Raw genomic sequence first — 23,125 nt, forward strand, 5'->3', positions numbered from 1 at the left:
AACACTATCCGTGCCGGCCTATTTTTATTTTCTCAGTGATGGGGGGGGGGCTTTCTGGCCCCGCCTTTTTTTTAATATCAAATATTTTTACATGCTGCTAGTGAGAGAACCTGTTGTTAAAATATTTGAATCCCACCACTGCACCATAATACTTTTTTATTATTATTGTTAACGAAAGTGAAAACAATTTTTTCACAGCATAGGTTCATACGCTAAATAAAATACACTGATACACCAGATGGCAGTTTAACTAGCGTCGGCCGTTGTCTTGGTTAGCCTGTCTATTGTATACTTAACATTGTGTAACTGTAAGTGAATTATTAATGTTTATTAAATTTGATAAATACTTAACAGAGTTAAACTTTGTGTAATGTAACTTATATATTTATTTTAGAGCCATAATATATTTTATTTACCTTAGGTTCTGTAGAACTCTGCAGTCCTTTCTCACACTTCTGTTCAGAACGTGAACCGCGGATAGGCTTAAGTTAGTAATACTAATATTAATAATAATTTCTAATATTCGTAATTTTGTATTATGGTAATACTAGCTAATACTATGTATATAAAGAAATATTTATAATAGAATTAAAAATCGCTTTAGACAGAGCAGTAAGTCTAAGAGTAATATTCACATTTGTTATCACATATTTGACCTATTGTCATTAGAATATTTCACCAGTTTTTGGCGCTAAGATATAAGGAAGTTAAATCTTAAATTAATAGACTTAAAATCTTCTGTACAGTAACAATAAAGTATAAGTTAACATTGTATAGCTTTTAAAGTTTTGTCATTCAACGTCGTAATATCAATACTGATATAGGTATATTATTCATTACCATCAGGTCAGTTCATATTATGGGTATTATCTAGCCTCAGGCTTTGTGGTGATTAGTATTATACTTATACTTATAGCAGTAAATATGTCTTTAGTTATATAACTTAAGCCTATGGGATATTGTCTCTCAAACCAATTTTACTATAAACAAATAGCTATTACTGTTTTCAATCCAAATTTATGGTATTCGGGCCTTGGTTAATAATATTTACTCTTTTTATTTTTGTGCAACACAAAACAGAGACCACATTTTATAAATACACTGTTTTGAATATACAGTACTACTACTAGTACTTGTGAAAGTAATTATCCATGTATACATGTTTATTTAATGTTATTACAAAGGCATGTGCAACCTCAAATAATATTTTAATCTAGTTTCATTTCAACAGGAAAAAAACCTATGTAATGATTAAAGATTAATAAGTAACCTGCAGCAGTAAAAAACAGTACACCATGTTGTTATTTTGTTGTTAATGGTGTCTTTTTTTGCCATTTCAAATATTTATAAACACTGCAACTGTGGTGATTAATACTTTCATTTAGTAATACTTTCTGTGCAGTACAATGCCACCCACTGAAGTCAACATCCCACATTTGTCAACTATATTGTAAATTTCTACTTCTTGATTCTCTTTATTATAGCACATATTTATTGTTTTTTTTTATATCTGTGTTGACAGCATGCATAAAGAGTGCTTCTAAGTGCAATTTTAAATCATAACAATGGAAAATTTCAAACCATGAACATACAAATGACAAGTTGTTGTAATCCAGGGTAAAACTTAAGGAAAATACACATATGGAATGACAGATGCCAAAGGATACATTGATTGCATTTCTCAATGAGAGTTGTTATCACTTGAAGTAATTACTCAGAAAGGCTGCTTATTATTGCTTGGCATGTTGCACTGATGAGAATATGCAACTAATTATTAAAATGTATTTTTTTTAATGAAGAATAATACATAAATAAGCAATCAAATGTCAGTGAACAAGATATTGTATAAAATTCAAAGTGTATCAGAAGTAGATCTGGTTAAACAATGTTATGTCTTTGCAACATTGTATGGGGAACCCAAGAAGATTGGGGGGATAATAAATGTATGTTGCTCCATGTGCCTCACTGCCATTTGAAATGGCAATGTAAACAAACTTTATATGGGCCAAACAGCGTAGACATAAACGGGTAGCACTGTACCACAACCATTCAATGAGCATGTAGTTGTTACTTAACACACACAAAAGCGTGTGGATGACTTTATGCCAACATAGTTTTAATGTAAGAATATTCATATGCTAAATAATCATATTCCAAAAAAACCACAATCAAATTTGTTAGTGCTACAAATTGGTAGTATTTGTTGAATATTGCAGAAGTGATTTTCTTCAATATGAAATTATGAGTACTATACTGGAATCAGTGATGAAGTAACATTAGGGATTACTGGATATTTTGATGTATCCACTTAAAATGATCATTCTATCTCCAGAATCATCCTAGAAGTCTTTCTCTGAACTCTCGCCAATAAGATATCCCTTCTTAGAAAAGAAGACCAAACTTTACACATTATTTCAAGTAAAGTCTAATTAATGAGATAACTATCTCGTTTGACTTTTGTTTATATGTTTATAAATACACCCTAAATTCACTTAGCTAAAGCTATAGAAACTGAACATTCCCTTGGTGGCTTGATTGATTTACCCACCACTATATCAAGATCTTTTTCTTCAATCATCGAGGTTGTGGATGTATTTGAAAAAACTTCTTGTCCAAGGGACAAAATGCTAGAAAAATCTACTTGTCCTCTCCCCATCCCATGGCTTTTATTTAACTCTAGAATTCCAGCATGGGGTCACTATGACTTCATACAAGTTAAAACTGTATACTAAACTAACCATGCTGCATTATAGCCTTAACATTGAAAAAAACCAACAAACTGTGTTTCAGTGATTGAGAAACAAATGCAATGGCAGCTCAGTTACTTGCGTAATTTTTATACATTTAAATGTATAGTGTTTGTTTATCATAATACCTACATTAAATGCATTATTTTGTAGCTGTGACACAAAAGTGTTACACACAGATGCAGTGTTTTTTAAAACTTATTAAAATGACATTATGTAATTTATATATTTTAAAAAATGATTAATTCATATCATATGAAACACTGAAGCATGAATTTTTTGTTTTGCTGTATTCTTTCTTGCAAGCTGTGGACTTTATTTTACTGTGCTAAATGGTTAAACTTGATATATGTGAGTAATAATATAATAATCATATATAAACTTTATAATTGTGTGTGTGTGTGTGTGTGTGAAAAACTTCTATGCAAAATAGCTATATCCAATTTTACTATTTTGAGAAATTCAGCTCTCTTTTCCCTCCCTGCAACTTTCATCAAAATGCTGTTAAATCAAAAGTGAGGTATTTATTAAATAAAACCATTATAAATTATTATATGTAAACATAAGAAATCTAAATTTATTATTTATTTCAAATTTTACAAAAATATTTTATTTTTTGACAAAATTCTTTATGCCAATAGGCTTTTTTTATTCCAAATGTTGCATATCCATCAATACAATGTTATTGGCAACTTAATTTTGCCAAGAATAGAATATACTGTGTTTTGCTTCTAAGCTCTTCGTATATGTATTCCTTCTTCTTATGGTTTTTAACATTTATTCATTTGGATTTTACAGCACAATATTTAGAATAATCATGGTTCAGATTAATGCTACCATGAACTAAAATGATGTTTAATATATATATGTATGTATATACATACATATATAATTCTTCAATTTTTATTATGTTATATAATCTTCTTAAAGCTTGCAGTCAAACTTTACTTGTCTTTTACTATAGATAGAAGCAATATAATAATAATATTGAATTAATTTAAACGTGTTTGTTACTCTGTGTGACTGAGGATTAGTGAATTTAAAGGGATATGTACTTGTGCACATAGTTTTGGATTGAGGTTTAGAGGTACATCTATTTAAATGGTGGTGTGTTTGAGCAAGACTACTGCAGTTCAGAATTTTCAGGAACTTGTGTGGCAAAATCTACACAATGATTTTGAGCAATAGACGGAATGATGTGAATGAGAAAAATACTTGTTTAATGAGCAAAGTATAATGATAAAATGGGATGTCCTGGGCATTGGGCAATATGAATTCCATCCCACTGTGACACACTGTTGAGTGGATTCCCATTTGCATTAAATGTGTGATCTAAATTATTGGCTTCTCTAAAAAACAAGGAACTAAAATTTCATTTATTTATTGTAAAATGTTGAGCTTAATTATGCAATGCCCTCTTGCTGCAACTATTGCAACCATATCCTCATAAATAGTTAACAGTAAATCTAAAATTACATTCCTTTTGGTTGGCTTCCTGACCATTTGATATAAAAACATACAGTTTGGATTTCAGGAAGCTGACTGTCAAGTCTAAAGGCATCACAAACCTGTTATCGATCTGTCTCGTGAATTAATGCTGCTTTTCCCTCTAAGAAGTTCTATTGACAAGTGTGATTGGTCATCTATTTAGCATGGTAGTCTCATGTCTTTGATATTAGCTTTGTTTTTATTTTTGTGTTTATGCCTTTTAACAATATGAGATTAGTGACTTAAATAAAATGTATGTCAGTGTGCAGGATATTATTTGGATAAATGAGCATTATCCAGCTAAAATGTTGCTTACAGGAGCTCCATTTAGAAATAGGCTGTTATGAACTATGTTGTTATGAATATCATGGAAAGCATATTGAACATTTTCCAAGAATAAAACTTATGATTCTCAATGTACTCCTGATGAAATGGATACATATATTCAGATCTGTTGTGGTCCTCCAAGGGGGCTCTGAGGCTTCATTTGGACTTGGCTCTTCTTTTGCATCTTCTACAGTCACCATTGTTTACGGCAGCTTTAACGACTACCATTCGATTATCGCAACTATATATTTTTGAGTTCTCAGTACACTTCATTTTGGATAATTGGTTCAAAATGACCATTCCATTTACCTAACGGGTAGATTTAGGTTACATGTTCTTCCTCTACACCTGTTTGTGACATGATTCTTATATTCCATGTATCCCCTTTACCTGCAGGTTTATTTTTTGTGGCTGCTGTCTTACGGACATCACCAGTCAGAGTGATTTGCACTGTTTGTCCACAGACCACTTTCTCATTCTCTCTACATCCTCAGACCAGTTCTTCTTACCCAACACTCTGTCAAACAGGAAAGGGGTTCAGTCCTTTTCTCTGATTCATCTGCTCACTCTTTCTCTCTATGACCAATCAGATCTTGATCTTGATCATGTTTAATGAGGGTCTTGAAAGTTTTGTTGCCTGCAGGCAACTTATACCTTTAGAGATACTAGACAACAATTTATTCTGGGCTGTCTTTGAAGGTGAGGTATGTTCTTAGCAGCACAGTCGATTTGCCCGCTGGAGGTCACTGTGCGGACTGGTATGTAGACTTTCCCCAATACCTATATCTCACATTATTTGCCTGATTTGGCAGTCTCTTCTCGTGAGGGTTTTTGCCTAACCCCTGTAGCTATCTTAACTATTTCTGCTAGATTATCCAGAGGGGTGAGTATTTTTATTTCTATCTTTCAGGGTCCCTTACCTTGTTTTCACAGGATCCCACTCTGTAGCGAAAGTTGCTCAGACAGGTGTGGTTTTATCAAACCAATTCTGCACTAGCAACCACTATTTCACTATATATAATTACTGCCAATTGCAACAGGCTCAGTAAAAATGAAGTGTTCCATAAGACCACCTAGGAGCTCATTAGGTGGTATTACCATACTATACTGGACTATCATGAGTAAAGCTAAAGGGGATCCTGCCCATTTCTGCTGATCATCAGATTGAATAAATCTGGGTCGGTTTGCTTTTAAAAAATTAGGGAACTTTGTTCACCTATTGCACACATTACCCCCCAGATTCTGCTGGTGGAGCTAGGGAATCCTTACTACACCTGGTTTCCAGTCATTGGGTGGTGGACAGAGACTTTTACTCTTGAGTGTTAAAGTGAATTCTTCCACTCTTGGAGAAGAGGTCGAAGTGGGGGCCCTCCTATTCTGGGTCCTCAGTTGGTTGAACTCAGTTTTTCCACGTCCTCCCCATAATTCCAGGGGCAAGTGGAAGGGTCCTTGCCCACTCGGGTAGGGAAGTGAGGATGAATGTTCATAATTTCAGACCAGATGATTCTGTTCCTTTGATTGAGTATGGCATACACAATCCTGTCATTCCGAGCCTGGGGTGTTGCGTTTTGGGCTTCTTCAGGTGGAGGAGAAGGTTTGTCCACTTTGGTGCTGCTTACTTTCTTGTCATGATTCTGGTGGTTTGGAACTCATCACTCTATGGCTACAGGTTTGGATCCAGTCAAAAGTATATCTATATAAAATGTTGTGGTTCAATTGCTGTAGCCACCAACATGGGATATAGGGACCAAGAACCCTTAATTCCCATGCCAAGTAGCGAAACCTCAGTTATCTGGTTGGAGCTGGCCAATAGTGATGATCACTCATGTACAATTCCATCCTTGATACAAGAACTAAGATCAGGGTAAAGAGCATAACTGTTCTGAATGTAGTGCGGTTCCCTCACTCGGGTACCACTCTTATCTTGATACACCATGATCAATGCAGATGCTTTCTGTATGGATAATGCACTCACCAGCCCTTCCACCTTCTCAATGTGGGATTCTAGCTATAAGTGGCACTGGAGGTAAATATGTTTTGGAAGTTACCATTTTCCTAAGTTGAAAATGTATTTCCAATAGCATTTACCTCCACTGACATTCTCCCACCCATCCTTCCCACTAAGAGCCAGTGTTAGAGACTGGGATGGTATTAGTCTCAAAAAGTGATAAAATTATCTGAATGAGGTGCTTATATACAGTACAAGGATAGGGGGTGCATTGATGTAGGTGAAGAGTATCAAAGACTGGAGCAAGCAAGAAAAAATGAGACTAATGCTTAGATGGGCAAGAAAGAAACCCAGGCGGTCGAATAATAACTATAAGTGTCAGCGGAGGTTAATACTATTGGAAATACATTTTCAATTTAGGAAAATGATAACTTTTGATTTTTAACATGTGCATTATGGGAGCTAATTTCAAGTGGCAAGTCTGTACTCTGTGATTCTGTTTTTGTGTTTAGTTATCAGTTTTTGTCATTCAACTGACTCGTGGCCTGATATACTATACAAGGTGTTTAAATTTAAATAGCTTTGGAGTGCTTAATGTTTGAAAAATTGATATCAACTTGCAGACAGAAAACAAATTTTTTTATCATTATATTACCTGATTTTTAACTCTGAATCTATTAACAAAGCTTGGATAAAACAATTGAAATATTATTGCTATTGTCATCAGATATATTCATTCATTAAATGTTGCATCAAAATTGTTTTCCATTTTTATTTCATATTTGAGTTACAGTAATAACACTGAATGTCTAGGCATCACTAATAAATCTTTAAGATCTAATTTTTAAATTAAACATTCGAGATTTACTTTTGTCATCAGTATGTTAATTTTAACATATGAACAAAATAATGTAAACACATTGATAATGTCTTAAAACAACTTTCAGATAACAGAAAAAAGCAGAAACAAATAAAACTAAAGTACAAACAATTTTGTGGGAGAAGAGGTATGTTTGTCCTTGGAAGATAGAGTCACACAGTGGTAGGGATACATATCAGATTTAACCCTCTTCAATGTTTTGCAAGCCTCACATGTGAAAAAAAATTAGTAATAATTAAATGTTTAGGCACTACTAATAAATCTTTAAGACCTAATTTTGAAATTAAAATACCAGGTTTACATTTGTCATCAGTATATGAGTGCATGGTTTAGTCACGATGCTTCTAACAAGCTATGACATGATGTAATTTTAAACATTTCTCAAATATCAACAGTCTGTTGTATGTAGTGACAAAATGAGGGATGTTGTGACGGAAGTGCTATCACAGAGTTTGGCATAAACATTGCGATTGGGTTTAGGTTTCTCAAAATAAATGAAAAAAAAACTTATTGTTATTTCCTACAATCAGGCTACTGATACTAATAAAATATGTACAACCTGATAAGTTATTCTTAGAATCCATGAGTGAAAGCAAATAATATGTTACAATATGTCAGCCACACTAAATATGCTATATCCAGTGCCACCGAGGCCCTTTGCCCAACACCAGGGGCCATCAGGCTGGATGGGATACAACAGACAAAACAGTATTCTGAAACATACCTCTGCTCACACTGTCCATCTAGGCATTAGTTTGAATCTTACCTCACTTGCTCCAGCCTTTATACCCCATTATATTGCCCAAAGGAAGTTAAATCTTGTGATTCTCTCCATCTACATCAATGTGCCCCCTATCTCAGATCCGTATATAAGCTCCCCATTATTACTTCGTATTCACTTTTCTTGACAGCAGAACGTTACGAAGACAGTTTTACATGCTTGCTGCAGGTTTCTCTTCAGTGTAGAATGGCTTTAATTATACCTGTGCTTTAGACTATGCCTTTTTTTTTAGACCTGTCTTCTTGTTGTCTATTTTCTTTATTTTACAAAATAACGAAAATGACATTTTGAAGTCATAGTATTTCAAAGTGATTTCAGTAATATTTTGTGTTTATTTCTCTTCTTTTTCAGGGACCTTATTATAATTTTCATGTGGATTCCGCTCAGTCGCAGGTGTTGCCTGGTCATGTATGCTCTCTTCCAAATTCACACTAGCTACCAGTCGACTGATAAAAAAATTCCTGGTAGCAAGGAGCTCTGTTGGGATGGGGTGTTCCTTATGACCACCTTGTGCTCTTTCTAGGTGGTAAATAGTTACAACACAAAGACAAATACACTACTGGACTGCCACTCATGGACTATCTTAAGTAAAGCTTAAGGGGATTTTGCCCATCCCTGCCGACTCCTAGATTGAATAAATAGGGGTCGATTTGCTTTTCAAAATAGGGAACGTGGTTCCCCTATTGCTATTGCACTGTCTCTGGGGCATTGTTCCTAGGACTCCCCAGTGCGAGTATCCTCCCATTTCTTCTAACCACTCCCAGTTTCTGGTCGCTGGAGTGATGGACAGAGGTTTATGGTTGTGAGTGATGTACTGAACTCATTATTCCACTCAAGGAGAAGAGGACAAAGCTGGTTGCCCTTCTACCAATAACCCTGGATGGTTTTCCCAGATGTATGATAGGAGCAGGACCAGCCTATGTAATTCTGGTTCAGAGATGACTCTTCTCTATCCACTTGAGTTGAGTGTGGTCCGTCTTTTTGGTCATTCTTTTCATTTTGATGATCATGGAAGAGGGTCCTCGACTCCTCGTAATTCTTCACACAGAGCATTAATTCCTGTGCTATTGGTTGGATTTAGTTTGTTCCACCTTTTCCTCATAATTCAGGGGCAGGAGATGTCGCCCTGCCTCTCAGGTTGGGGGGGTTAGGATTTTGGTTTGTAATCCCAGGTCGGGTAATCTCTGTTTTTTTTCAAGTTGAGTGAAGCGTGACAGGTCCTGTAATTCTGAGTTCAGTTTGTTGCATTTTGCACTTCTTCAGGTTGGGGAGAGGGTTTGTTCACTTTTGTATTGCTTGCCTTCTCTTCGAAATTCCAGTAGCTCACTATGCAACATTCTGTAACCTTCAGGTTGGGTTCCAACAATAACACATTAATAAACAATACCAAATACAAAGCAGTCCTCATGCCCTAACCATTATGCCTTTGATCTAGATTTGGGTCCACAACCGTATAGTTCCAATGATGAGACGTGGGGCTCGTCTGCTTGGTTGGGGCCTGGACATATTCATGTTCTTTTAATGATGTTAGGATTTTGCCTCTGTGGCTGGTCAGCCTTTACCTCCCAGGAAATAGATTTCATGTTTTATGGGTGAAGAGCATACGTATTCCAGAAGTAGTGCGGACTCCACTAGTGTGCTATTACTATATCCTATTTTGTCACACCTCTTTTCTGTGTGGATCTTGCCTCACCAGCCCCTCCACCTTTTCATTGTGGGATTCTAGCTAAAGTGTGAAGAGGTAAGTGTGTTTTGGAAGTTAACATTTTCCTACACTGAAAATGTATTTCCAGTAATACTTACTTCCTTTCACACTCTCCTGCCCTTCCTCCCCACAGAATGGCCAGTTTCGTATCTGCTAATTGGGCCATCTCAAAGTTAGTAGGAAGTAATAACAGAGAGCTTATATACAAATCTGAAATAGGGGCACATTGACATAAGTAGAGAGAATCACAAGATTTAACTTGCTTTGGGCAATATAGTGAACAACAGCTCATAGAGTGTGAATCAGATTAAGTGACTGAATTGTGATTATTATCAATTTTATTTTAAGTCAGTTACAAATCAGATTTCTAGTTAATTAATAACCCCACATTATTTATTCTATTTATTTTTCATAATTATTTTATTTGAATTAAATGACATCATGCTGCCACTGAAAGCAAACTCATCATGAAATATTTTGATTTTAGGAAAACTGGATGATTAAATATTTGAATAGTATTCTGCTATTGTTACAAGAGATTCTTAAATAAAAGTATATAACATTTTTACATGAGTTTGGATCAATATTTTATAAACCAGTAAAAATACATGGTTAGTCAGTTTTTGTTTACATTTATGTGTTGTGTGAATATTATTGCTAAACCATTTGCAAGCATTAGTGTGTGTGGAAAAAGAAACAAGTACAGTGAAGGATCAAGCTAAATGGCTTTATCAAGACAGTTATTATTTATTATATCATTTGTTTCAAAGTGTTAACTGCTATAAAATTAAGATTGAAAGTTTTTTATAGTTTAAAATTTTGTAAAGAAGGATTGATAAATATTTGAATGGCTTTGAGTGTTTTATTTTTAAGTTTAGTTTAGTGAATGGGACGATCTAGATGGACCAACAGATCCATTGTTGTCCTTAAATTGTATGTATATAAACAAAGCTAATAGGGATTTTCTAGTTACCAGTATTGAAATGGAGGACTGTGTAAGAATCTTTGTGTGGGTTTGCATATGAAGATTACACAACAGTTATGTTAATTTTAACATTTGTGCAAAAGAGTGTAAAAACATCTCATTGGCCTCTGATGATGTCTTAAAAAACTTTTCAGTCAACAACAACACCAAAAAAAACTGTTGCATATAAAAAACAAATAAAAATAAGGTACAAATAACTGTGTAGAAAGAAGAGGTATCTTTGTCCTTCTTGGAAGATAGACCCACACAGTGGTAGGGATACACATTAGATTTAACCATCTTCAATGTTCTTACAAGCTTCACATGTAAAAAAAAAATGTAGATATAGGTGCTCAAGCTCACAATGTAGGACATATAAAACTACTATTCACTGTGCAGCTAGTTGTTAGAAAGTAGAGTGTAATTGTTCTTAATCAAACAGAATTATGAAAAGTAAAACAGGTTAATACAACCAAATCATATGCAGTGACAAATGAAACTTCTTTGTAGTGGCATTTTAGCCCACATAATGATCATACACCTATATGAACAGTTCGGCCATATTCACCACTGGTGATTGTTAACTATGTTTAGCAACTCAATTTTGCCAGTTCATTGCCTTACTAATGATTCATGTACAATACTGCTTGTAAGTGCAAGACTCCTTAAAACCTCAGTTTAGTTGAACAACTGTTTTGCAGCCACTTTCATAGATTAGACACACATTGGAAACCTAGATCAAACTACATCAATTTGCTTGAACGGGTCATTGGCGAAGTGCCCCTAGAAACATTGATTGAGTAATAAATGTTTAATTCTTAGCTTTACTAAGTGAGATTAGCTGATTAGAATGAAACAATCTCAGAAAACTTCTCAAATTTCCAAACATTATGTTTAAAGGTAGTGGTTATTATAAATAAACTAATGAACATTTTTATTATAGTTTTAAAATTGGATAATTCAGCTGTTACATTGATAAGTGGATGAAGTTTTGGTACTAGACACATAGATATTTCAGTTCATTTATCTCAATTAATCATGTACTTTAACAGCACAATGATCATAGTTGGTGATTCAGTCGGTTTTTATTGCTATGTTATTTAGAATCTGGATGCTAAATTCCATTTCTTATTCATTTCATACGGTGTTTATCAGACTTTTTCCCCCAAAGGATAGATTAGCAAAATACCACACACCACTAATTGTGGCATTCATAACAACATGAAAATTAAGTCTTTCTCCCCTCCCCACACACACAAACATATGAAAAGCAGATAGTTGTAAATAAAATGGTTTACCATTGTATTATAACCTGGTCATTGCATTGAAAGTATTATTTTTTAATTAATTTATTGTAAATGTTTATATTTAAAGTAGTCTATAGAAAAGCTGAGTTTTTTTGCAGGACACTACCAGCTCACATGAAGAAATAATAATGTAATATTATCACCTGCATTTCACAGTTGTTACTTGTTGTTGTTTTTTTTCTATTTTTATAACTTTGTTTCAGTTAGAACAATTAGCTTCCCATAAATGGCTGTAGACAGTGAATAGTAGTTTCATATGTGAAACATTGTGGGCTTAAGCACGTGTATCATTTGTTTGTTTTTAAACATTTGGGGCTTGCAAACAGAGGCTAAAACTGATAGATGGTACATCTCAACCATTATGTGGGTCCTGTTTCCTCAGTTATATATCTTACCAAGGTATATTTTACCATTCCCAAATTTGAGTTTATATTTTTTAGTTTTAGCCTTGATGTCTATAAAGTTGTTTTATATGGATAAGTATGTGTGTGAAAGAGACATGCATTGTGATGAATCTCCTCTAGTTGCTTTCCCCATTTAACACATGGTCATCAACCATACACAAAATCGGCTTAGACTGGGTGGTTGTGACACAAACTGAACCACTGAGACAACAATTTTATTTGCATTCTGGAGCTGTTTGTCTTTTACTTCAGTAATACTAATTTGACACTTGTTCACATCAAATGTGATTGTGTGTGAATGCTTCTTTGATGTGTTTTCTGTGGTTCTGATGTGTATGTAACTTTGAAAATAAAATTAATTTATTATTTTTTCTTTAATAGGTCTTCCAAGTATCAACACACCCTTCACATATGGCTCCTGTAAGTAAGACATTTTCCAAGTTATCAAATTACAAAACTTCAGACGATAATAAAATATTACTAAGTGCATATGGAGGTTTATATCAATTATTGGTTTTGGTATTTCATTTAAAAGAGTTTATGAGTGAGACTTGTGACTTCTGTAGACAATATAGTGAACAGTTTTGTGAAAATAAAATCTTGGGGAGTATTTCTTTTGGAATAAGAGCTATCGAGAGGGTTATTTGCCATCTACAGGTTTTATTCTTTCCTTTTTTGCTGATCAGATCTTTTTGAGATTCTTTGTACATCAATATTGTCATAATTGGATCTTTTTTGAGGGTCTTATGTATTTTTTTTTTTGAACAACCAATACAACCTTCTAGATAACCTCTGATACAGGTCAGGTTGTCCGTCCAACCCTTTGCTGGTCCTGGCTTCTTGTTCTTTATCCATTCGCAGTTGAGTTATTACTCGAAGGCATTTCTGAGGATTACAGAGTCAGTGACTCTGAGTCAGGCTTTTCCATTTTTTCCTTATGTGGACAACATTTACAATGAGTCATACAGGTTCTTTCTGAGGGTCTGGCCCTTCACTTCCATTCCCCCTTCCCATTCCTATTGCTTTCCCCTCACCAAGGGATCCTGTTTCTTCGCCAGCATCTACAGGAGGTGACTCGGGATTTGCTACAGAAATAGGCCATGGAACTTTGGGAACCTTCTCAGCTGGGGTTTTACTCCTGACTATTTGTCATACCCAAAAATATGGGAAATTGGTGACTGGTTATAGATTTATTGTCCCTGAACCTTTTCCTGGTCATATCCCAATTCATGTTGGAGTCTTACTTAACCATTCAGTGGGTTTTCACTCCCTGATTGTGGATAATGAAGTTCGACATGTCGGATGCCTATCTACATATTCCATCTCTCAGGCATCCTGGCATTTTTTTCTGTTTTGTTATCAAGGGCATGTTTTTCAGTTTCAAGCTCTAACATTTAGCCTGGCCTCAGCTCCTTATGCCTTCTGCCAAGTAGTCATGTCATTTGCTTGACCGCTTCATGCCAGATGCCTTTGTTTCCACCTTTACATGGACAACTGGCTACTTTTGGCTTCTTTTCAGGACGAATCTGCTGTTCATACTCAGTTTCTGTTTCCAGAGGCTGCCAGATTGGGTTGGTTCATCAAGGTGGGGAAGTAATTTCTCACACCCATACAATATGTGATTCATCTGGGTGCATTTTTCAAGTTCCTCATCTGTCGGGCCCAGCCTTCTCCTCAGCATTTACAGGATACAGCATGTCTCGTTTCACAGTCTATCAGCCTCTTCCTCTCCTACTGCATGAGAGATGCTATCTCTTTTAGGAATGTGGACTTTTCTGAAAGCCTTCATTCACTTTGGTTGTGCCCACATACATCACCTTCAGTGGGTGTACTTGACCAATGGAGCCTCTTTTGGGATCCCTTAGATGCTCCTAAGGTGTCTTGGGACTTGTGTGCTCAAACGGGTGTTCTGGATGTGGATGCTCTTGCCACACATCTTGATGCACAACTTTTTTGTCTCCTATTCCTCATCCTCTGACTCAAGCTGTAGATTCTCTCGGTCAATACTAGAAAGGATATTTACCTGTATGTATATCCTGCTATTCATCTTCTTCCCAGGGTTTTTTCATTGATTCAGACCACTCCATGATGTGTGCTCCTAGTGAATCCATTTTGGCCTGCCCAGATTTAGTTTCCACTTCTGCACAGACTTTTGGTGTTATTTCCCCTTCCTTTGCCATTTTCTTCCACCCTCCTTCGTCTACCTCAATCAGGCATGCATTATTCATCCATTCCCATTCTCTGGCTTCATGCAGTCTGGTCCCTTGCTATACAATCCAGATTTTATAGGAGCATTGCCTCACTACGGCAATTCCTTCATATTTTTTTGCCTTTTATGTTCACAACACAGTCATAAAAGAGCAAAGAGTATACCTGGATCAGATGTGGTGCAGTCTCCTGCTGTGGTGTGATATTTTCTTTTTTGGTTCCACATCTCATGGTCTCTCTTTGGATGCTTCCTAAAGGGCAATCATTTTTTTCACCAGTTCAATGTAGGATTTTAGGTATTTTGCGAGTAGAGGTAAGATATTGTATCAGGAGTTAAAATTTACCTAAACTGAAAATGTATTTCCGATAGATACCTCTTTTCACATTTCCCACCCAGTCTCCCCACTGGTGTAGGTCTTATGACCAGTCTTGAAGTGATTAATGAGCACAAATGTGGAGAGGCTGCTGGATACGATAGGGGTTGTGTAGTGCTCCTATTGGTGGAGAGCTGCTGCATTATCATTTACATGTGGATATGCAGAAGCAGGAGGTGGAAGACTAGTGGCAAGCATTGAAAATTTGCACAGATAGAGAGCAGTTCTAATCGAGAAAAACTATTTTGTGAGAGGGGTAATTATCTATTAAAAACACATTTTCTGTTTAAGAAAATTTTTAACTGTCATTCTTTCATATTATTCTTGTCAAGGAAAAAATGGCAGGATATTATTCTGATAATTTGAGACATTTTTAGAGCAATATGCATTAGCTTTTCAGGAAACTTTAGCTACCACCAAAAAATTAAAACTATCTTATAGTCCTTGGAAGATCTCTCATAGCATTTTCATATATTACTTGTGGGACATGTTTTCACTAGTAGGTAGAAAATAATTGGCTTAAATCAGGTGGTATTTGTACAGCCAGTCATCTTTGCTTTGATGGACTTTTAACTCTATCAACACGGACTCAGTCAATTTGATCAACCAAGTGACCGCTTTGTACTCATTTAAAGTCTTTATAGTTTTGATACTACTAACTTTCAATATAGTATGTGTATCTTCATAAAATTTGGCAGACTTTCAGTAAACATTATGAGTCTTTCACATACAAAAATCTTATTTTTTAGTGAAGTATTTTTAATAAACTAAAAATTAGATTTGTCTGTGAATGTATAAAGTATTTTTTTGACTAGTTCTAGTGCAAATTGATTCTCATGTTAAGATTAAAAATACTTTTCTTCATCTCAAAAATCTCAAATTTCACTTGCATAATCTCTAAAACCTCCTAAGTACATTTCAAATGTTTGTGTTCAGTAAAACTTTATATTTTATTTTCTGTACCCTAACTCTCTACAAGGTTGGTCAATTTGATCGACCTCGTAACCACCACAAAAAAAATTGAAATAAATTAAAATTACCCTTTTTTCTTTCTAGAATGACTTAAAATTGTAACATGAAACTACAATTGTTTATCCTAAGTAGTTTTAAATTTGTAACAGTATACATCTATTTATACTCACATTTTATTGTTTTATTGCTCTTTAGACCATGTATAATTACTATTTGAGCCATTATAAGTTGTAAATCACTTGAGGAACATGGAGCTCATTTTATGCTATGGAATTACATTACCTACGAGCTGCTCGCATGTGTGCCTTGAGAAACATTTTTATTATATTATTATTATTTATTTTACCTGTCTCCAAACACTAACCTAAAGAGATCCCTATTTTTACATTTTAGTTACTTTTATAATAATAAATAAAGAATAACCATAAAAAACAAGAAATAAAGTACTCACCCAGGTCTTCTTTTTAGTTTTGCTATCAATAACGCTTAACTCTACTTTTTTATACTAATGGTAGTAATGCTTTAAATGATTTTTATTTAATTAAATAATGCACCAAAGAACATAGAATAATAACATGCAAAAAGCAGACAATTTCCTCTAACTATCACAATTTTTCTGTCTTTCCGCCTATGAGACAAGAGCCATTACAAATTCATCCAAGCTAGACGTTGTCTTTCCTGTAGGAACGAAGCTTGTACTAACAGAGAAACTGACAATTTTCCATTCAGAAAACAACGTATTATAATATGTTATTTGGCAGATGAATACTTTGGCTTTCTATTGGTTATACATAATATAGAATTAAATGTAAGGGAGTTAATTAAGTTAATTAAACTTAACAAATCCTGAAAGAGGGGTTGTGACAGGTGGGTGTGGCAAGAGGGGTCTAATTTTCTATTTGATGGCTCTGAAACCAAACAAAATTGAAGGCTATAAAAATTGTGGTTTGAGCAATGATAATTTTATAGTGAGTAAAGGAGAGGGGGGTGCCTAGTGAAAATATGTCACATTTCTCACACTAAGGGAAATTCAGGATATTTTAAAATATTGCCTCATAAAATTAAGAACTTAAAACTTATATATTATTAAAATATGGATTATTAGCTATGATTTTATGTTATACTAATTGATATAACATAAACAAAAAGCAGTTTAAGTAAAATTTTGAATATAAGTCACTAAAACCTTGTGACATGTGCAGTAAATGATGCCCGACCAGAAAGGGTTGATAGGATATAGCCACTAACCTTCCATATTAATCTCTTTGGTCATACATCCCAATATATTAGGTTAGTGATATCTGCAAGGAACATGTTTTTTATGAATTTCCTTAAACTTGTTTTATTACCTTCAGTGGTATTTCCTAAATTAGCTTTCTTTCTTTTCTTTTTTTCTTAACATGTATGGTATTTGACTGTTCATGATATGGCAGGTATGTGTATTTGTAACCTCTTCATCTACTTTAGTAATGTTATCTTTGTTCTGTATTGTATAATTACTGTAGTTGCTCATAAAACATTATGAGTGTAAAGTTAACTTATGATTTTGTTTTTAAATTGTATATTTTCTAAGATATTTGCAGTATTCATATTGATGATGGTTTATAAAAAATGTTTCAGAGAACAAAAATATTTGTTGGACGTTTACCTGATAACTGTGACTCATCAGAGCTTCAGTTGCTGTTTGAAAAATATGGAAGTGTAACAGAATGTGATGTAATAAAGAAATATGGATTTGTGGTATGTTTTTCACACTTTTAAGTTGTGTATTGTGTAAGGAATATTATTCTGTTACATAAGGTTCAAACAAAGATTCACAATATTTATTGAAAATAAAAAAATGAGTGAGTCAATTTTATGGAATGTGACATGACCTAACTTAGATTTGAATAATCAGTGTTAGAGAATATAAAATTTTAGGTTTTGTTTGAATAGACTGAGATTTATTGAAAGTGTGCAACAACCAAGAATTTTATATGTGGAACCAAAACTGAAGCTAGACACTTGCTAGACAGATAAAGTTGAACAAAAAGATTGAGCTTAGTAAAATAAATCATGTCTTCAGTTGTTAAGCCTTATTTTTGATCCTTGAGTATACTATATTTTTAAAAAATATGCATATACAATACTTAAAAAAAATTGTGCAATCTCTTTCTTGATTAAGATGAATGCAATGAAATGTCATCCCTCATTTCAGTTCTCCAAACATTGTTGTCCATGAACTTTTGATCAAAAATAGTACCGGGTGAGCATGATAAATACAGAATAAGATATCAGCTTAATCCTGTACTGATATAAACATTGACAACATAGTTTTACAAAAATTTGACATGTTTTGAAGAACATTTTTAAAACTTCATGCAAGTATTATACATCACAGCCCTCTTTATCACCGTTTACCTAATACATACACACTTTGTTTTAGATAAATTGTATATCTTATGTATTCACTTTGGAAGAATGTCTTTGTAATAGCACTTTCAAATGATAAGTTAATGTTTTCTCAGGTGTGAGTGACTAACCTTGGAAGTTTTCTTCAATCCACCTAGACTATGTACATTTTAAAACACTCGTAAACTAAAAATATTAATTGATTAATCAAAACAATAATAAGAATTTGGCATTTAACTTTCTTAGAAACGCAACACAAATTTTCTATTTAAATTATGATAAATAAACCTATGAATATAATGCCAAATCACATTACTGAAAAACTCATAGTAGTAGTAGTAGTACAACCATGAGGAGTTAGCCAAATTGATGACTTTAGTTATTAAACAGTTGTGCAATTCCATTGTGTAATATATATATTTTTATAGGGTTTATTCCATGACTAATCATTAGCTGTTTCCATGTTGCACGTGTATAACTTTCTCAAATTGATGCCAGAAATTTTCTTATTCCATTCATTTAGATAGTAACATTAATACATTTTAAATTTTGGGTAATTTATGTACAGTATCACCTGAAACAACTGTTGCAAAGAGAACATACTGCATTCTAGAAAAAACAAAAAAAACAGCTGAAAGCCGTGTGAGTGAGCATGCTTGTCACATTTCTTACATAGGTGTGACTATATCTCAAGGCAGTGGCATATAGTATCTTGTGGAGCACTTAATTTAGCTATATAATTAATAGAATCATTTAAAAATACATATTTGTGGTCACTGATTTCTTTTAGTGAACAGCATATGCTGTATGTGCAAAATTACTTCAAAAGTTTACAGTGTTTTGAAATGTGAACAGGTGATGATTATTTATTTGTATAAATAAGCAATAAAATGTCTCATCTGAGCAGTAGTATGCAAAATATATTTATTAATTAATGTAAAAAGTGTAAGAAATTTTTTTAGGTAGTAATCATAAACATATTCTTAGTATTTATTTACAAGATGTTCACCTTCATGAGCATTGACATTTAATAATTCAATTTAATGAGCTGAATAAATTTGTCACTTCTAAAACAGCAAAGCTAAATATCACAATATTATTTTTTTTTACACTTTGTATTTTCTGTGATGCAATAATGATGTATAGTAGTAAACATTAACCATTCATATTAAACTTTGGACTATGTCAATTGCGATGCCACAGATTAAAAGACTAATAATTAAAGTTGAAAATAGTATGAAATAGAATCATTTGACTAATACTATTTATAATTTAATGAAATTAGAGGACTTAAAAGCCCTAAGAATTTAATTGCATTGAAACATTTCTGTAAACCATGTTCTTCACTAGTAAGAAGTTAACAATACAAATAAGTGACTTATTTTAAGTTGCTTGTTAATCCTTACCAATTGTACATGTTCTTCATTCTTAATGTGGAGCTAGTGTTGAATGTTCATTCAAGATGAAATACATCTTAACAAGTGACATGAGCTTGTTATGTATTTATACACGATACACTTTATAGATAATTAATTTCAAGGATACTGTATCAATTTTTAATTTCTTAAGTTTTTTGTTGAATGATATTTATATAGATGGACTTAACTGGTGATTAATAGCTTACTTTATTTAATATAATTGGTTTGAAAAAATGTCGAACTGGTTTTGCATTAGTGCTTTCAGAATTAGAGAACATTGTTTCAAGTGCTTTGGTATGTGTGTCATAACAATTTCTGATGCTTACATGAAAAGTAAATATATGTTATATAGTTTTTTGACATTATTTTTGAAATTTCACAAAAGTAATATTGTTGTTTTATAACCCTAAATTTGTGACCCAGATGGGATAAATCTGTGGTATATGACATAAAAAATATTTTGAATTTTCTGAAAGATATGCAAGAATGATAGCTGTGGATAAAGGCTTCCATTCTGTGAAGACAAAATGTCAGTATTTTTTCACTGGGGATTATTCAACATTATCTGTTATTTTCCACTTTCTGGTCAAACTTTGGTTGTTTTTTGTGTTCTATTTCCTGTTCTGAAACTTAGAAAACAAATGTAGAACACCATAGAAACATCATAAGATGATCCTATGCTTCCTATTACTTGTAAATGCAAAGTAAAAAGGTGTTTTTGATGTAATAAATGCAGTCAATGTTTATGTGACCATAATGGGATATCTGTTGAAAGAAAGGTATCAAAGAAAAGAGGGCAAAGATAGTTTTCAAAATAAACCAAAAAACTATAAGTGAAAAGAAGAAAGCTTCTTCTTCTCAAAAGTAAAAGATACCATTGTCTTGGATCTTAAAGATGGTGATTCAGGTTTTAATGAAGCTTAGCTTGAAGTTCATTCATTGTACCGTTTCCCAAGACATTTTGTTGTCATCTTGTATACTTTATCTGTTAGTACTCTTATTCAAATGGTAATTGTTTGGGTTGGAATATATTAAATTTCTGAGCAACATTACACTAAAAATAGAAATCGATCTACGTCAAAGAAGTCAACTTTAACAACCAGTTTGGAGGTTGTATCAGAATCAGTTTTGTGCTGGGTTTTGGACTTTTTAGAACCAAATCTAACAAAACAATGAAAAGTGAAAACTGAATTTTGTCAGATCTGGTTAACTTGCAGATTCATGGTTAAAAAATTCATGGATACAGATTTTTCATAAAAGTGGTTTTATGAGTCTAAGTAGAATATTTATACATTCTTCTAATGAATATTCAAAATGTATCAATGTTATCAGTCATTGAACTATATTTTATAAGTTAAAGTCATCACAAAGAAAGAGCTAAGCTAATACAAGGTACATGTTAAAAAAAACTATTAACTGTTACTTTGGAGTTGTTAAAAATATTGGTAACCAGTGACCACCAGAATTGTGAAAGTACTCGTCATTTATGAACCTTGATGTTCTGAAATTGATCTTTGGTGTTGTTTTATACAATATAAATTTTTTTACAGATTAAAATCATTCAGCTGGTATTAAAACATGAATGTATTTTATAAATTTTTTTGTTAGCACATGAGTTCACCAGAAGAAGCTGAAACAGCCATAAAAGAATTGAATAATTATAATTTAAGAGGATCAACCATAAGTGTTGAGGTAAGTTTTTGTGGTAAATTATTGCAGGCTTCAGAAAAAAAAACTTTTTAAATCATTACAATGGCAATTTCCCTTTACTAGTTTATAGTAGAAACTGAAATTTTCTGTAGAAACATATGGTTCATATTTTTTAATTGCTTATTTCTAACCTCTAAGACCATTGTTTGTAAGACTTAGACAAGTTAACAAGAGAATGTGTGTTTGTAATATGAGAGGGGGAGGTAAGTTATAATCACATGTATGAGTGGGTAGCACATGTGCCATACTAATAAGAAGAACTAGGATTGAATATTTGCTCTTTTAACCACATACAGTCCCTCTCAATATGTAATAAATGGAAAATTAGTAATTAATTAATCAGAATAAATGATCATATAATCTATTAATAATAATATTAATCAATATCTGATCACCATCAGCAATAACCTAGTTACTTTAAAAACCAATGATGCTTCTTCTGGGGCAGTTGTGAACGTGAATAACATTGCACAAATTTTAAAAAGAGAAGCTAATATGTAGTACTACATTTCAATATCAAATTTGAATCAAAATAAAACAAGTAATATCATTAATGGTAAAGCAAATATAATAATTTTAATGTGTTTTTTTTTGTATATATTTTTTAGATATTCTCTTGTGAAGGAAAACTTGTGCAAAGAGTGTAATAAGCAACCTTTCTTGTAAGAAAATCATTGTTAAGGAGGTTTCAAGATTACTCTTTGATTTTTAATAAATTGAGGACTGTGTCGTGAAGTTATTCTGGTGGCATAAAGATTCTATCCTTTTTCTAAATTTTACATCCGATAAGGTACTTCCTTATTCTCACAAGATTAGCTTTTATGCTGCCCTTTATATGTAAACTTTTTCAAAAATGCATGCCACAAACCTTCATCCTCCCTCTGTTGTCTCTCATGCAAATCATCGTGTGTCACCTCTCCACCAATAGGAGAGCACCACTATCACGTAATGCACGTTACTCCCTCTATGCATCACTACCGAACTATCACTTGTTGTTTGGCAGCTATTGAGTTCAGATGTTCTTTTTGATATTGTTCAGTTACTTTGAAGTGGTTTATTTTTTCACTTTGTGTATTTTTCTTAATTATATTTGCTACACTTCCCGGTTGTGGAGCTAATATTTTAATATAGCATTACTTTCTTGTGTTTCCTGCTTTAACCCGTTAAAGGATATGTCGTCACTCATTCGCAGGGAGATTGAACAGTATATGAGCCAACCTCTCTCTCTCTCTCTTTTACTTTGGCCCTACTTCCTCCTGAACCTTTTGGGACGAGCCAGGCTGAAATTGATTTTGGTCATTTGTCCCCCCCCCCCAATCGTGTGAGGTCAAGTTGAAGGGTCGTTTCGGGTTGGTTTCACAGTCGTGGGGGTTGAGTGCATGCGAAGGACTTCCCTTGGATTCCGATTGACACATTTCCTGGCATTAGGTTACCCTGTGAGTTCCTGGAGTAGAATGTTAGGTTCCTTCTTGACTTTGGGACTTGAGGTGAAGATGGTATG

General features: G+C 33.5%; 1 protein-coding gene across 1 annotated transcript in view; it reads left to right on the plus strand.

Annotated features, from left to right (window-relative positions):
- The first annotated feature begins 233 nt into the window (after window positions 1–233).
- The window catches only part of LOC106468011 (RNA-binding protein lark-like), a 35,660-nt gene continuing 12,768 nt past the window's right edge, over window positions 234–23,125 (plus strand). The window contains exons 1-4 of the mRNA XM_013928407.2: window positions 234–308; window positions 12,933–12,971; window positions 17,726–17,845; window positions 21,523–21,606. Of these exons, the coding sequence (XP_013783861.1) occupies window positions 12,963–12,971; window positions 17,726–17,845; window positions 21,523–21,606 (213 nt within the window). The 5' untranslated portion in view covers window positions 234–308; window positions 12,933–12,962. The remainder of the gene's footprint in view (window positions 309–12,932; window positions 12,972–17,725; window positions 17,846–21,522; window positions 21,607–23,125) is intronic.

This window comes from Limulus polyphemus, unplaced genomic scaffold (genome assembly GCF_000517525.1).
Source record: "Limulus polyphemus unplaced genomic scaffold, Limulus_polyphemus-2.1.2 Scaffold2831, whole genome shotgun sequence".
Lineage (NCBI taxonomy): Eukaryota > Metazoa > Arthropoda > Merostomata > Xiphosura > Limulidae > Limulus > Limulus polyphemus.